Raw genomic sequence first — 14,513 nt, 5'->3', positions numbered from 1 at the left:
AACATTTGGCGGGAAACGAAATATTTCCACAGGAAGATACCTTCCTGTGAAAGTCGTCTTAGTTACTTAGATTGTAGATTCTACAAGTATACGCGCAGCTTTGTTAGTTATATTTAGTTATATATACTGTTTTAAAACAAAGATTGTAATAATGAATTTCTTTTTCCCCTTATATTTTTGACAATAATGATATTATTTTATTGTTAATACAGAGAGAAAGAGAGAGAGAGAGAGAGAGAGAATTACAATACACCAGTGTATACTGCAGGCGCGGATCCAGAAATTTTTTCAAGGGGGGGGGGTCCACCCAGTCCAAAAAAATACCAATCCCATAAATTCCTTGACAAGCCAAAAAAAAAAAAAAAAAAAAAACTTAACTCGCCCAAAGGTGAAAAATCTATTTCGTGAGAGGGTGGGGGGGGGGGGGGTGTAGTCTATGACTTCTATTGCCTCAAATCTTCCCCTTTTCATACCCATTTCACAAATATTCATGTTCACCAGGGGGGTCAGCGTTTTCCAGGGGGGGGGGTCTAAGGTGACTTTTTTTTGCTTTAGTATATACATTTTTTAACCGTGTAAATTCCAGGTGGGGGGGGGGGGGTTCCTGACTACCCCGAACCCCCCCCCCTCCCCGACCCTCTCTAGATCCGCGCATGTACTGTACAGATCTAAGAATTCTGTTTTCATTAGATTGCATCCTCCGCAGTGGGAATTCACTATTGCGTGCGCAGTTTTGGCTGATCTGTCAGTACTTCCGTGCAATAATATGATGGTTATTGCGTATTGAACAGTGTCAATATGTCTTCGGAGGATAAAAGAGGACGTAAGTAGGCATATATAATTTTCAGTATTGTATATGTTTTGTGTTATTTCAAATCTGTATATGTAATCAATTCTATTATCATTTCTTTTCTGCATCAAGATCTCCTGGCTTAGGATGTAAACAGAAACTATACACACGTGTGTGTTTTAAAAAAAAAACTGGGCCTGTAATTGAAACAATTTTTCATGATAATGAATTTTTGCAATCCAACTGCATAGCTTCATGTTATTGCTGCTGGAATATATACAGGACCAAAAATCACATTCTATCTTGTGTAGTATAATGAAGACTAGAGTAGCGTAGTATATTGAAGACTAGAGTAGTGTAGAATGTTCTAGGAGTATTTATTGATCCCATACTGATGAATGGAGTAACACTGAGGTCATTAGTGAGATCGATCGATCAAGTTTTCTTGGAAATTATAATAACCTAAAAATATATTTGTTGACATTAACACTGAACACATGTTTATCGAAATTGCATGCATAACATATACATGAAGATATAAACATGCTTACAAACTTATCTCACGACTGTTTTTTTTTCAGAAACAAATAAATTCAAAGTGGTGTACGGTGACTATTTTATAACAAAGATTGATCAATACTATGCATGCCTACACTATAATTATGCAAAACTGCATACTATAGTACATGTACTAAAGTGTTAATATTATCCCAATATTTTCATGGGTATCTTTGGGTCAATATAAGCCGACCCGTGATAAAAATTCTTTTTATCATTGTTTATACTCATTCATTTTTTTTTTTTTTTGATAATTGATGTATATGTCTTTGAACATACAGTTTCACTGCAACCCAAACGTAGGACTTTACAACAGGGTTTTTTTTATTTCATTTCAGCTGTTACAAGTATCATTTACTTATAGAATCTTAAGACAACTGTTTCGATTTTGTTTTAAGCTATGCAATGTAAATGTCTAAACACATTAACTTTTTTAAACACTATTATGATTAAATGCTTTTAATGTATTGACGGAAAATACTTGTTTCGCACATTTTTTTTTAAAACGAGAGCCACGATTAAATTTTCAAATCAATCTTAAATAAAAACTTTTGATTAATCGAGACTTTTTATTACTGTATCAAAAACCAGAAAATTAACTTACCAAAAACTAATTAATTATAAGAGATTTGCAATAAAAGAAATGTCATTTGCTTCATTTCAAAGTTTAGAGGCAGACCGTACAATTTATATCAGTGTGAACCAAAATAATGTGAACCACAATCTAAATGTTTAAGAGAATCTTTATGTCTTTTATTAGGTAAAAAAAACCAAAACTCACTTAATTCTGAAAATTAATACATCAACATATTATAAATTTGTTTTCTCCAATTCTTTAATTTAAAGAGAACATCTCTCTTTACCTATAGGCCATCTGTTAAACAAGGATTATTCAGTAAATAATGTCATCATTTCTTGGAGAGAAACAATGAACGTTTTCCAACGGTTTAACCTTGATGATTTCACTCAGATTTTCTCCTTTAATTAAACTACTTGTCCGTAACATTCTTATCCAATTTTTTATTGTTTTTTATAGAACTCATTTTTGAGCATGATACATGGTATACTAAAATAGAGCAGATCCCATGATTTCCTGTACTTGTTTTTTTTCTTTCTGAAAGGTGTTTTTACAAGTTTTGTGATTAAAAATGTTGAAAGATATGGTGACTGTTGTTGATGTGACAAAACATTAACTTTCTATTTATTTCCAAAACACCGTTACTCTTCTTGGTCTGTGGGTTTTGATGCTGACATGAGGAAAATTAATGTAGTGGATTACTGATTCTGGTCGCTTCCTCTCACAAACCTCTTGTCTTTTTTTTTTGTTTTTTTTTTTGCAAAAAATGCTTTCTAGACTCTTCTAGAAATTGAACTGCTTCCCCGAAAAAGAATTTGAACAATCGGACCAATAATATTTACGAAAATAGCATATAAATCAGTTATTGTGCTTTTGCAAGCTTAAGTCTCTGCTCTCTTCAGGCCTTTGCTGTTTTGTCAAGTGTATCTTATTAATGCAGATTTTATTAGAGGGTTTAAGACAATGGATTCAAGAATATCTGTTTTAATTTCGGACAAACGTGGATAAGTACACTTTTTATGTTTAAAATAAATGATTAGATATTCTTAGGTGCCATTTCCATCCACTTTTCAAAACATAATGTGACCTTTAAGTATTCAGCTTTGTAATACGTTTCTTTAAAACATTGTGAACTACCCCAAGAATAAAGCCCATCGTATCAAATTTACTATGTGTCTTAAAGTCAATCAAATATAATTTGTTGAATTTTCGCAAACAAACCATTGGATGGTACCCATTTTTTCATGCAAATTTATCATTTCTGTTCATGGAAATCCACCTGCTTATTTGTGTATAAAAGAGACATTGGTTGCTGTAAATTTAAGATATTAATTTTAAGTAGAATTCAATTTCTTTAGGATTCTAACCAATTTTTACAGCAACTTTAATAAAGCTTTTAATTTTGCTCTAGTTTACTGATTCTTTAACATTAACTTTAATGCAAATAGCCCTTGTTTTATAGTTTCCCACAATGAAAGTCTGTGGTGAAAATGGTCACATAAATATTACCAATTAATTGAAGATTCAATAATGACAGAAAGTAAATCTTTATGTCATACATGTATGATGTCTGTGTTGTATGTCATCGAGCTGATGACATTATTTACCCTCGTACTGATAACAATGTTTATTTGCTGAAATGTAATGTTACATTGAGATATTTAATTTTTGTAGCTCCCCCTTCTTACGATGAAGTAACCAATCCTAGTTCCCAGCCTCTCTTTACACCTGAGAACCAGTACAGCCATTATCAGCCACCAGGTGGCACTACAGGACAGTATCCCGGTTATCAATATCCTCCAAAGAGTAGTTCTCCTGGTCCCTATCCTTACCAACACGTACCGGGTGCTCCACAAGGATTTACTCACAATGTGGTGGTAAGGTGTTATTTTGAGTAAATAAAGAAGAAAACATTATAACATTATAGACGAAGGTCTGTGTTAGGCCAGAGCACAGAACATTTTGGTATATTTTGTTTTTTTTTTAATTTAAAATAAATAATTGGTAATGTTTTATTTATGGTTTTAAAAAAATCATAGAAAATTATAGTCCGTCTAGTATCCATTATAAAGACTTAGTTGAGCCTTAAACTCAAAGATATCTCCACTACGACGTCTTGATCTAGTGTTTTGTTTTTAACATGAATTTCTTGTATGAATAATTGATTTACTGATAGGTCGGACCAAAACAAAGTCGGACTATCACAAACTAGAACCACAGATAAATTTACGATTTTTTGATTGGATTATGTGTACTAATTTTTGAGGTATTAAATTTAAAATTAACAATATATACTATTTAACTATGAATTTTTACTCTTGAGTTCATACAGATCTCTTATACTTGACAAGACCTTTCTTCTAAGAAGATTTGGAATGTTGTGAAATGCATGTAAATGAGTTTAGCATATACTCAAATGAACAATTTCATGAATTTATCTTTTATGCATACATTTTTGTGTTGAGCAGTTGATGAATTATGATTTTGGAAAACCATGTAAATTGAATAACAATTTAGTTTATTTTGAATTTATGACAATATGCATGATATATTTCAAATGGAATGAAAATAGGTTCCAAAAACTTAGATTGTCCTCTCCAAATTTTACAATTTTACTGCTTGTGTAACCAAAGAAACAAATATCTCCTATTTAAATTAATTCTAAAGACAATGATTTAAATATTTTCCGACATTGTTATTCTCCGACTTATCTGTCAGATGAATAATTGAATAGATCAAACAATACCCTATATATACTTAATTTTTTTTTTTATATATCAAAAATAAATTTATCAAAATATCACAAAAAATCGTTTTAAAGTTTAAACCCTGCTTAACTTTATACATTTCTACATAGGTGAGTTGAATTTTTAGATGTAGCCTATATATTTAAATAAGTTTATAACCAGAGAAAGTCATGCATCTGCGAATACTTATTAGGTCAGTCAGCTTGGTTCTGCTACCATGGCGATATCACGAACTGCCAGACAGGATTGGACAATACCGGCCATTCTTTCTTGTTTATGCTGTTTTTGGCCAACGGGAATCTTTGCCATTTTTGCTGCTTGCAAGGTAATTGGAGGAATGAATTTACTCGTAATTTTATCGATTTCACCATATATAGGAAGAATTATTATTAAGACAAGTGAAGGTTCTCAGTCATTAACAAAATAGAAACGGCTGTATGATTGTGTTCTTGTAAAATATCACTATTGTAAACCAACTAGGCTTTGGTGGTCTGCTTTTAAATTTTCCATCAATATTAGGTAAATTGAAGTAATTTAAATGTATATGTGAATTAGGACTCATATCTTCATAACTATTGAGACTAGACATAAGCTTCTGTATTGACTGCCAAGTAAACATGTGCATTACTTGAATGCAATAATATAACCTAGTATATTAATGATAAAACATAAAAACTATCTGTAAGAGAAAGTCTTTTTTTCATTATGAATATATGTTGATAAGAATCTCTCAACACTGGACGATAGGGACTTTTCATTTTGAAGCACATAAACTGTCCATGAACACTTTTATAATTTCTATACTTGTACATGTATAGTATTTCATAAAAGCGAAAACAAATCATTAAATACCTAATGAATATTGGTAAATATTTTTCACAATGTCTTCCTTGAAGAACGAACTAGAAAATATAAATGCCGTCGATGACATTTACAAATGCATGAAAAATTCCAAATTTGGAAAAAAATAATAAATTAGATGTTAAGGCCCATTTGAGTACCTACACGCAATTTCTCGTCCCCAAAATGTATAGATTAATAAACTATTTATTTTCAGATGGCTACAATTTATTAGATACCCATTACGTTTTTCCTTATGTCTTACTGTTTTTCAGTACATATATGAGGGCTTCAAAACTATTCATTCGTATCCAATCACAATTCAATCTAATGGATAAAAGACAAATGCATTTATTAAAATGAAATGCTTTCATTGGTTAGTTTGTATGCGAATCGATGTTGAAGCTGTAATAGTATAAATGTAATCATGCAAGAGGGTTGGGTTATTTTTGTTTTATAATATAGCTGTAAAATTAATTATACATTAAACAAAGATATATTGTTTATATTCAATACAAATACTCAATTATAACAGTATTAAGTTCATGATGAATAAATATTGTACTTTTAATATAGATATGGAGATAACGAACAATATTCAAAATCAAAGTCTATTAAACAATTCAAAATAGTCCATAACATAAGAGGTGGGATCGGGTGCCATAAGGAGTGAGCATTTCCTGCTGTCTGATCACACCCGCTGTGTGCTTGTCATGATCGTGAAATAACGGAAAATTTTGTCGTCAATTCAGTGTATAAATAATGGACTAACAATCGGTATACAAAACGTGTCAGCATTTGGCTCAATAACAAACTGTATTTGCTGACAAGGTCATTTAACTTAACGAAATGATGACTTTAAACGAGGGCTGGTATTCTTGCATCGATTATTGTCCAAATTTATCGTTCTAGAAATTCCATTAGAGCATATCTTGCGTCTCGAATCAACAGAGATATATACACTCCGTATACAGGTAATGAAGTAATATTGCTGCATAAGTAAGAGAAGTTGACGATAGGAAAGTTAAGGTGGTTTTATCACGTTTATCATATAACTTGGTTGTTAGGTTACCATTAACGTCTTTTTTAAGTAAAATATCCCAGTATGAAGTGGATGTGTCAGACTCTGTGTTTTTTTTTTTTTTTATCTCAAGCTCTCCTGAATATATCCTGTCGACGTAGGAATGGAAATTACCATTGTTAATCGATAATACGTCGTCGATATATCTGAAGGTCGAGTTGAAGGCCACAGCAAGTGCTTTCTTCTTTTTTCACATAATTTCTGCTTCTTATGAATACAAAAATAGGTTTATAACGGAGCGCAATTGGTTCCCACTGGAATTCCGATAGATTGTCAAGCAGATATTGTCAATCAGAATCGTTTCTTGATATCAACTTCAGAGTACTTGTGTCTGCAATCTGAATCTTTCTTAACAAATTAATTTTGCAAATGACCAATGACAAGGTAAGTAAATTTACGAGTTCCATTTTATTAAAAAAAATAACAACTGTCAATGATATCAAAAAGTCTGGATTTTAATTTATCGTGGGAAGTTGTTGTGTATAAAAGTTGAAAAGTCGTCAGTTTTTAAGCTGTTGATGTTGGCGAAATCTTATGAGTTCATAATGGAAAAGTAACGTACAGCTGAAGAAATCTGTTAGATTGATGTGCTTAAACAACAATGCTTTTCTTCAGATATACACGTAAACTGAGAGAATTTTATTTAGGATTTAGAATTTTGTATCAAAATGTTCTTGAATAAGCAAATTAGTGCGCAAATCAAAAAAGATAGATTCAAATTATCCATCGCAAATTCAGATTAAATCCCTTATACAATAGAAGTATCCACAGTTTTGGTACAAGTAATCGTGGAAACATTGGACTTAAATGTTGTAAATATAAGTTTTAATTTACTATGACAATTGTTAGGGTTTACTTTCGGATTGAGCTTTGAATTGAGTAGAGTATGTGAACATAGAAGCATGCACTTTTGTAATAGAATTGTCTTTATTTTGATCAAAGTACATATTTTTGTAGCCGCATTCTTTTCGATATTATTATTGTAACTTAAGATTTAACTTGAGCAAAGGGAATTGCAATTTCCTAAATCCATTGTACTTAATTCACTGGAGAAAAGAGAATATATAATTTTGGGTAAAAATGTCATATTTTTCAAATATTTGTTTTCTTTATACAGGCAAATGCTGCAGCAGCTAGCGGAAATGACGAAGAAGCACAAGTGCAGTCAAATCGAGCACGTAGCCTTGTTGTCACTACCGTTGTTATTGGAATTTTCATCATGATACTTTCTGCAATTTTGCGAACCATTGTGTATTCAAACCACTATCGTCATTGAAGACTTACTATGCATACATACTTTAGAATAAGAATAATTCAGAAGAACGAAAGCTTTAACAATTGGATTGTTTAGTTCAGTTAAACCTGAACAGGGATTTGTCTTTCATATTGTTTTTTTTTTGTTATATGAAGCCCATGTACAAGGCGTTCACTATCCTGTGAAATTAGTCGTTACCTAATGCTGCATAATTTTTCTTTTTTATTGTGTGTGGAAGAAGAAAGAGATAAAAGAAACAATACAAAAAACAAACACAAGTAAACTTTAACTGTAGATAAATGGAAAACACAGGTAGTGTAAGATAAGTTGCATGAATGCTTACGTGCCTACCATTCCACACCGGTCCCCGTGACAAAAATACCGTCGGATGTGACAAATTCGAAAAGGTTTGCTACATGTACCATGCTAAAATCGGATATCCAAAATCTAATCTGACGTATGGAATTTTACATGTATGAGTCGTTTGTGACTTAAATGTGACTTTATTTTCAATAAATGGATTTTGTAATTTTTTTTATCTCAGGATGTAAAAATGTGTAAAATATATAACGAAAAAATACATCTTAAGTAAATCATGATACATATTTTTTTTTTCAACGTCGTTTCATTACATGCACCTTCACAGATTTGCTGTTAATTTAATTTTATTAAAGCTAACCATTCTTTGTTTTTTTTTTTTCTCTCGAAACATTATGCACGGGTAGATCACCTTTTCTTGTAATATTAGGATTTTTTTTTAATATAATATTCAATATCCTAAAACTTGCTGACCTAGATACATTCATTTTCACATTTATAGTACAAATATTGTTTTATGTAACTGATGAAGGATCATAACTCAAAATTGCTTCATTTCCTTCCCTGTGTATATTCATATATCATATCAATGTTTTATGCAGTTTCTTAAATTCAAACTCGAAATATTGTATGATGTTATTTTTGAAATATACTAAATCAAATGTTAATGTAAACGAGGTTTCCTTTTTTATTATTTTTCTATATTATCAAAAGACTTTATAGTTTTTGGGTCTTTTTCAATCTCTGTTGTCACATTTATTTTTGTTTTCATTTTTGCCTTAAGTCATTTGTTATAGAGTTTGGTCTTTTTCCAAATGAAAGGCATTGTCATAAAGCTTATAAACTGCGTTGCAATAAAATAATTTGTTGTTTTCTTACCCCACCTCTCTGCAAATATCGGGAAATTAGACTTACCTGCCCTTGATTGGAGATAAGATTTATAAATATGCATAAGAGGCGGAGCTGAAATTGTGAAGAGTGGTCTAAAATTAGAATAGTTACTGTATTTATATTCTAAAATTAGAATAGTTACTGTATTTATGTTTGGTGCATTCTCTCCCTCTTTCTCTCTCTTTCTCTATCTCTCTCTCTCGGCATATGTTTGTCACTATTATTTTTTAATTTTCAAATAAAGTATATAACTAGTAACAAATAATATCGACCGATAGAAGTAGCCATTGATAATCAACAGCAATTAATGGCTGATGTCAGCAATTCGCGTGTTCGAATATAAGTGCCGACTAGCTCAGTCGGTAATGCACAGAATCGATAATATTGAGGTCTTCGAGCGAGACCCGCTAACAAAATTAACAAAGACCTGCTCTATTTTTCCCTTTTTATAAAAAAGAAAGAAAAAACGTCACAATTACTTACGTTTTTCTTAATTCCTTCTCTCCATAAATTAGCGTGCTGGGGATGGTATGATTTCATTTTTATTTACTGGATCTTACTTTGGATGTTCATGAAAAGCTATGGTACAAAACATAATAAATAAATCTTTTTCTTGTAGACTACGAACATGTAGAGACATATAATACACTCGAAAATATATTAACATAGTAAAATGAAACGCTTTTGAGATGAATATAAGAATAATCTTATAGATATCTAAGAGAAAAAAGAATAACCCGTGGCTCGATTGGAATGGGTAACGTTCAAAAAAGCTATTTTAGCTATCTCTCTATCTTTCATGGTTCAAAAGTTATGGCGAAGGTTAAAGTTTGCGGACAAACAGACAGGCAGGACAAAAACAAAATATGCCCCAGATCTATTGATCCGGGCGCATAAACACAATATGAAATTTAGAAAAGATAGACATTATGGATTTCTAAACAAAGGTATGGTAGTCATGCACATACATGTACGTGTGCATATTAAAAAATCAGTATCGATAAAGTTCAATTTATACAGCTTACTATGATATCATATTGTATATAGGCGAGTATGATATCTTGATGTTGCCTTAATATATCAAAAGGTAGATAACCATTCAAAAAGTCATATCTGCGAATCCTTATTAGGTCAGTCAGCCTGGTTCTGCTACCACGATGATATCACGGCTCATGAGACAGGATTGGACACTGCCTGCCATTCTTTCTTGTTTATGCTGTTTTTGGCCAACAGGAATTTTTGCCATTTTTGCAGCTTGCAAGGTAATTGGAGAAATGAATTTACTCGTATTTTTAGTGATTTTAGCATTTATATGAATAACTTTTTTTAAGACGAGTTTCTCAATCGTAAGTAGAGTAGAAGCAGCTGTATGTGTTATTTAAGGAATTACCCTCTAGTTAGTATAGCATGCCAGGGCATCAGCGGTAGTGGGAAACATGGAATAATTTGGCTAATGCATAACATTGATGTCCCTGGCATACTATACTATCTAGAAAATGATTCCTTATTTTTTCCATTTTTTTGTAAAAATTGGCGATTTAGACTTTAAAAATGTAGACATAGATTTAAATCACACGAGGATTCCTATGCAAATGTCAATAGTGCTTGCCCACTGACGTCAAACACAAAGACATCTGCGCGAGATTTATGCACATTTTGCCCCCTTATCGTCCGCCTCAGAGACATATGCGCACGAGAGTTGCATGCCTGTAAGCCCCCTTAGCCCTATCGACCTGCCTAATTTACATTTTGGTAGATTATCAAGAAATCGACTCCGTCAACTGTCAATGAGTTATCACAGAGAAAAAAGTAGAAATGGAAATATTATAAAATATCATTCTCGTATACTCTCCTAAACAAGGGCTCTGTTGGTCTGCTTTTTATCTTGCATTTATGATATCATTATATAAAAACGAGTATGTGAAATTAGTACTCTTACCTTTATGACTATGGAGAATAGACAAGAGCTTATTTATTGACTGCCATGTAAGCATGTGTATAACTTAAGTGCAAACTACACAATGTACATGTAGTATATTTATGATAAAACATCAAGCTATTTGTAACAGAAAGTCTTTTGTTATGAATATATGTGGAATAGAATTTCACAAAATCAGATGAGACATAGAATTATTATCATTATTTGAGCACATTGATTGTCTATGAAAACTTCTATACTTGGAGATACATTACACTGAAATAGTATTTCATGAAAGTAAAGAGGACAAGAAAGAGTATCTAAGTATAATTCTACCGTGAAGAAAGAACCAGAAAGTTAAAATGCTTACAATGACATTTACAAATTCACAATATAATTCGAAAAAAAAATAAAATCTATGTCTAGCCCTATTTGAGTGAGCACTTTACAATTGGTCGTCCCTAAAATAAACAAATATTTTTTTAGATGGCTGTAATATATGAGATACCCATTAAGTTTTGTTTTATGTCTTACAGTTGTTAATGCAATGTATAAGGGTCTCAAAATGATCTATTTATAATCAATCATAACCCAATCTAAAAGTTTTAAAAAAGAAATCTGTGGTTATTCAAATAATATTTTTTTTTACATTGGTTAGTTTGTATGCGAATAGTTGTTGCAACTGTAAAAAAAAATATAAAGCGAGTTAGGTAATATTTCTTTTACACTAGCTCGATAATTTCCCCGAATATTTGTTTTGTATATCTTCATAATTTATGAAAAATAAACAAAGTCTTTATGACTCTGTTTTCTAAACCGGTTTTTAATTGTATTTAAAAATTAAAAGACTGAAAATGTGATTTTGGAAAACTAAGTATTTTTTTCTAAAGAATTGTATATAAAATGCCATCCTCTGGGATCTCACAAAAAACGCATGATAAGGTTCCTTGATTTTTTGCGAGTACATGTAAACATGCTAAGGTAGTAATTCTTTAATGAAAAAAAAAATGGAAAAAATCATATATTATTGAGGAACGTCTCGTCTGTCCTTAAATATTGTTCTATGGGTGTTATAATGGAATAGCAACAGCTCAACACATCTGTACAGTTGATATGCTTAGGGTGTATTGACTGATAAAGAACAACGGCTTTCTTTAGAAATAAAATGAGAGAATAATTAGAGTAGGATGTCAATATTTCATATTAAAATATGCTAAAATTAATATATGAACGCACAAGTAATATGTTAGATTCAAATTATTCATTGCAAATTCAGAATAACCCCTTTTGCAATGGAAGTATCCATAGCTAATTTAATTAGGGCAGAATTATACATAAATGGTGTAAATGTATGTTTTCATTTGCAATAACAATCTTAAGTGTTTACGTTTAGAATGAGCTTTCATTTTCTCCAATTGAATGGACTGGTAGCAGTATGTGAACTCAGAAACACTTTTGTAATCGATTTCTCTTTAACCAACCTGTCAAAGTATAATGTCTTTTAATGGCGTCTTTGTTTTAGACATTATCATCATAACTTAAGCTTAAACTTGAGCACAGAAAATTGCAACTTACAAAATAATTTTCACATTCATCGCTGAAAGGGGAGATAAGGGATATATGTTATATAGGTTTGGACAGTAAGAAGTTTTGAAAAAAATTAATTGTATAAAAATGTCATATATTTTCAAATATTTGTCATTCTTATTCAGGCAAACGCTGCAGCTGCTGAGGGAGATGAAGTAGAAGCACAAGCGCAGTCGAGACTCGCACGTAGCCTTGTCGTCACTTCCGTTGTAATTGGAATTTTCATCATGATACTTTCTGCAATTTTGCGAACAGTTGTGTATTCGAATCACTACCGCCATTGAAACGTATTTGGATATTTATTCATTGAAGACATCTTCCCCAAGCATACTACAGAATAAGATATCTTTAGAAAAAGAATTCTATGACAGCTAGATAGTAAAGTGAATTAAAGCTGAACATACATCTAAAATATTAAACGAATATCTTAAATGTAATATAACTTATGCCTATTTACATTTTCGAGTCTTGTGTAGCTTTAATGTGGTTTTATATTTAGAAATTTGATTTTGTGTTTCAACATATCAAGATGCATATACTATCATGTGTCTGTGTAAAATATTTACACGAAAATAACTTAAGGAAATGTTACAACACAAATTTTCTACATGTACGTTATTTCATTATTGCTGTTATTAATTTTTATACCATATTTATATGTTCACCCTATTGATTCAGGTAATTGATCGCTTTTGTAACCGAAGACACTATGCACTGCTAGATTATGTGTATAAAGATTGTTCTCCTTGAAAACTAACTGTTCAATATTTTTTTTACCTTGCTGACCCAGAGACAAACTGATAATACAGAAGATTTTTATATAACTGATGAAAAATCATGATTTACATGAATGCAATAACACGAGTAATTCGAAATCCTTAAAAATTATGTTTCATTTCTTTCCCTGTCTATATTCGATTTTAATTTTGATATCCTTTGTCTAGTTTTTTGAGTTCAATATTGAGATATTTTATCATGTTACGTGTATACCTAATTACATGTGATGAAAACATTTTTTTCAGGATTTTTCAAATTTCAAAAAACCAACATATAATTGATGCCAAGAGCTAAATGCACTAGAAACCCGCAATTTCTGTTTTGCATCTTTTGTCAGTGCATGCCTCCAAATCATCACATCTAAAAAAGTATTTGCCGGGTGGATTTACTTGAAAAACTTGTTGACGTTATATTGCCAAACTGCACTATTTTGCCATGGAGACGATACCAGGCCATATAAATTTATTAAGATTAATAGTGTTTTTTTTCTAAATTGACAAAATTGATTGAATTGATCATATCATCCATGATTTCTTTAAAATATATAGTGAATAAAATATGATTGACTCATTGAGAATTATTATTTAAATTTGTAAATGCATTTAGTGAAAATCTGTTCCTGTTGACAAGGGTAGGAATTCAAAATAGTTTGTAGATATGTATAAAACACCCATTCGTGGATCTTGATGTTCTTTTGAAGTATTTAGAAGGCTTCTACAGAATTCGATGAACCCATTCTCTTTCTACACTTTAAAAATATTATCGTCCGTCTAATTTTTTTCGTTTGTTTTTTCAATCTATTGATTCTTGTTATTCCATTAGACAAAGGAAACATTTATGATCAGACCTAGGCACAGAGTGATCAGGTACTGGTAATATTGGTCTCTGCAAACGTATCAAATCAGGCAATCAAAAATTTCTAATTTTAGCCACTCCTGCGCGTGTATGATTTTAAAATATTACATTTAGCAATTATAAAAACCAAATCGTCATAAGATCACTTTTTAAATTTAGCAATCATTCATTCATTCATTCGTTCATTCGTTCTTTATTTCCTCCATTTGGAGATTTGAATTACAACACATCAATAACAACATATATACATGTACATCATGAGAATTTTTAAAAATTGTTTCATACATTTTGTCGTTGTAAGTAGCTATACTATGGACTT

The 14,513-nt window shown here is 31.1% G+C and overlaps 1 protein-coding gene across 2 annotated transcripts; it reads left to right on the top strand.

The window, feature by feature from the left end:
* The first annotated feature begins 680 nt into the window (after nucleotides 1-680).
* On the top strand, nucleotides 681-14,340 carry LOC134258650 (proline-rich transmembrane protein 1-like). Of its 2 annotated transcripts, none has more exons than XM_062741194.1 (4): nucleotides 681-823; nucleotides 3,600-3,802; nucleotides 4,866-4,997; nucleotides 7,711-8,840. In XM_062741194.1, exons 1-4 carry the CDS (start codon nucleotides 799-801, stop codon nucleotides 7,867-7,869), a joined length of 519 nt encoding a protein of 172 aa, XP_062597178.1. In that variant the 5' UTR covers nucleotides 681-798; the 3' UTR covers nucleotides 7,870-8,840. The 2 variants fall into 2 exon arrangements, with proteins under 2 accessions (XP_062597178.1, XP_062597177.1); XM_062741193.1 differs by lacking the exons at nucleotides 4,866-4,997; nucleotides 7,711-8,840 and adding exons at nucleotides 10,188-10,319; nucleotides 12,688-14,340 and having other exon boundaries at nucleotides 684-823.
* The last annotated feature ends 173 nt before the right edge of the window (nucleotides 14,341-14,513 follow it).

The sequence above is a fragment of the Saccostrea cucullata genome, unplaced genomic scaffold (genome assembly GCF_032062105.1).
Source record: "Saccostrea cucullata isolate Sc308-1 unplaced genomic scaffold, CSIRO_AGI_Scuc_v1 ctg3124, whole genome shotgun sequence".
In the NCBI taxonomy this organism is placed as follows: Eukaryota; Metazoa; Mollusca; class Bivalvia; order Ostreida; family Ostreidae; genus Saccostrea; species Saccostrea cuccullata.
Note: the sequence above shows the minus strand (reverse complement) of the source record. Positions and strands in the feature narration are given on the sequence as shown.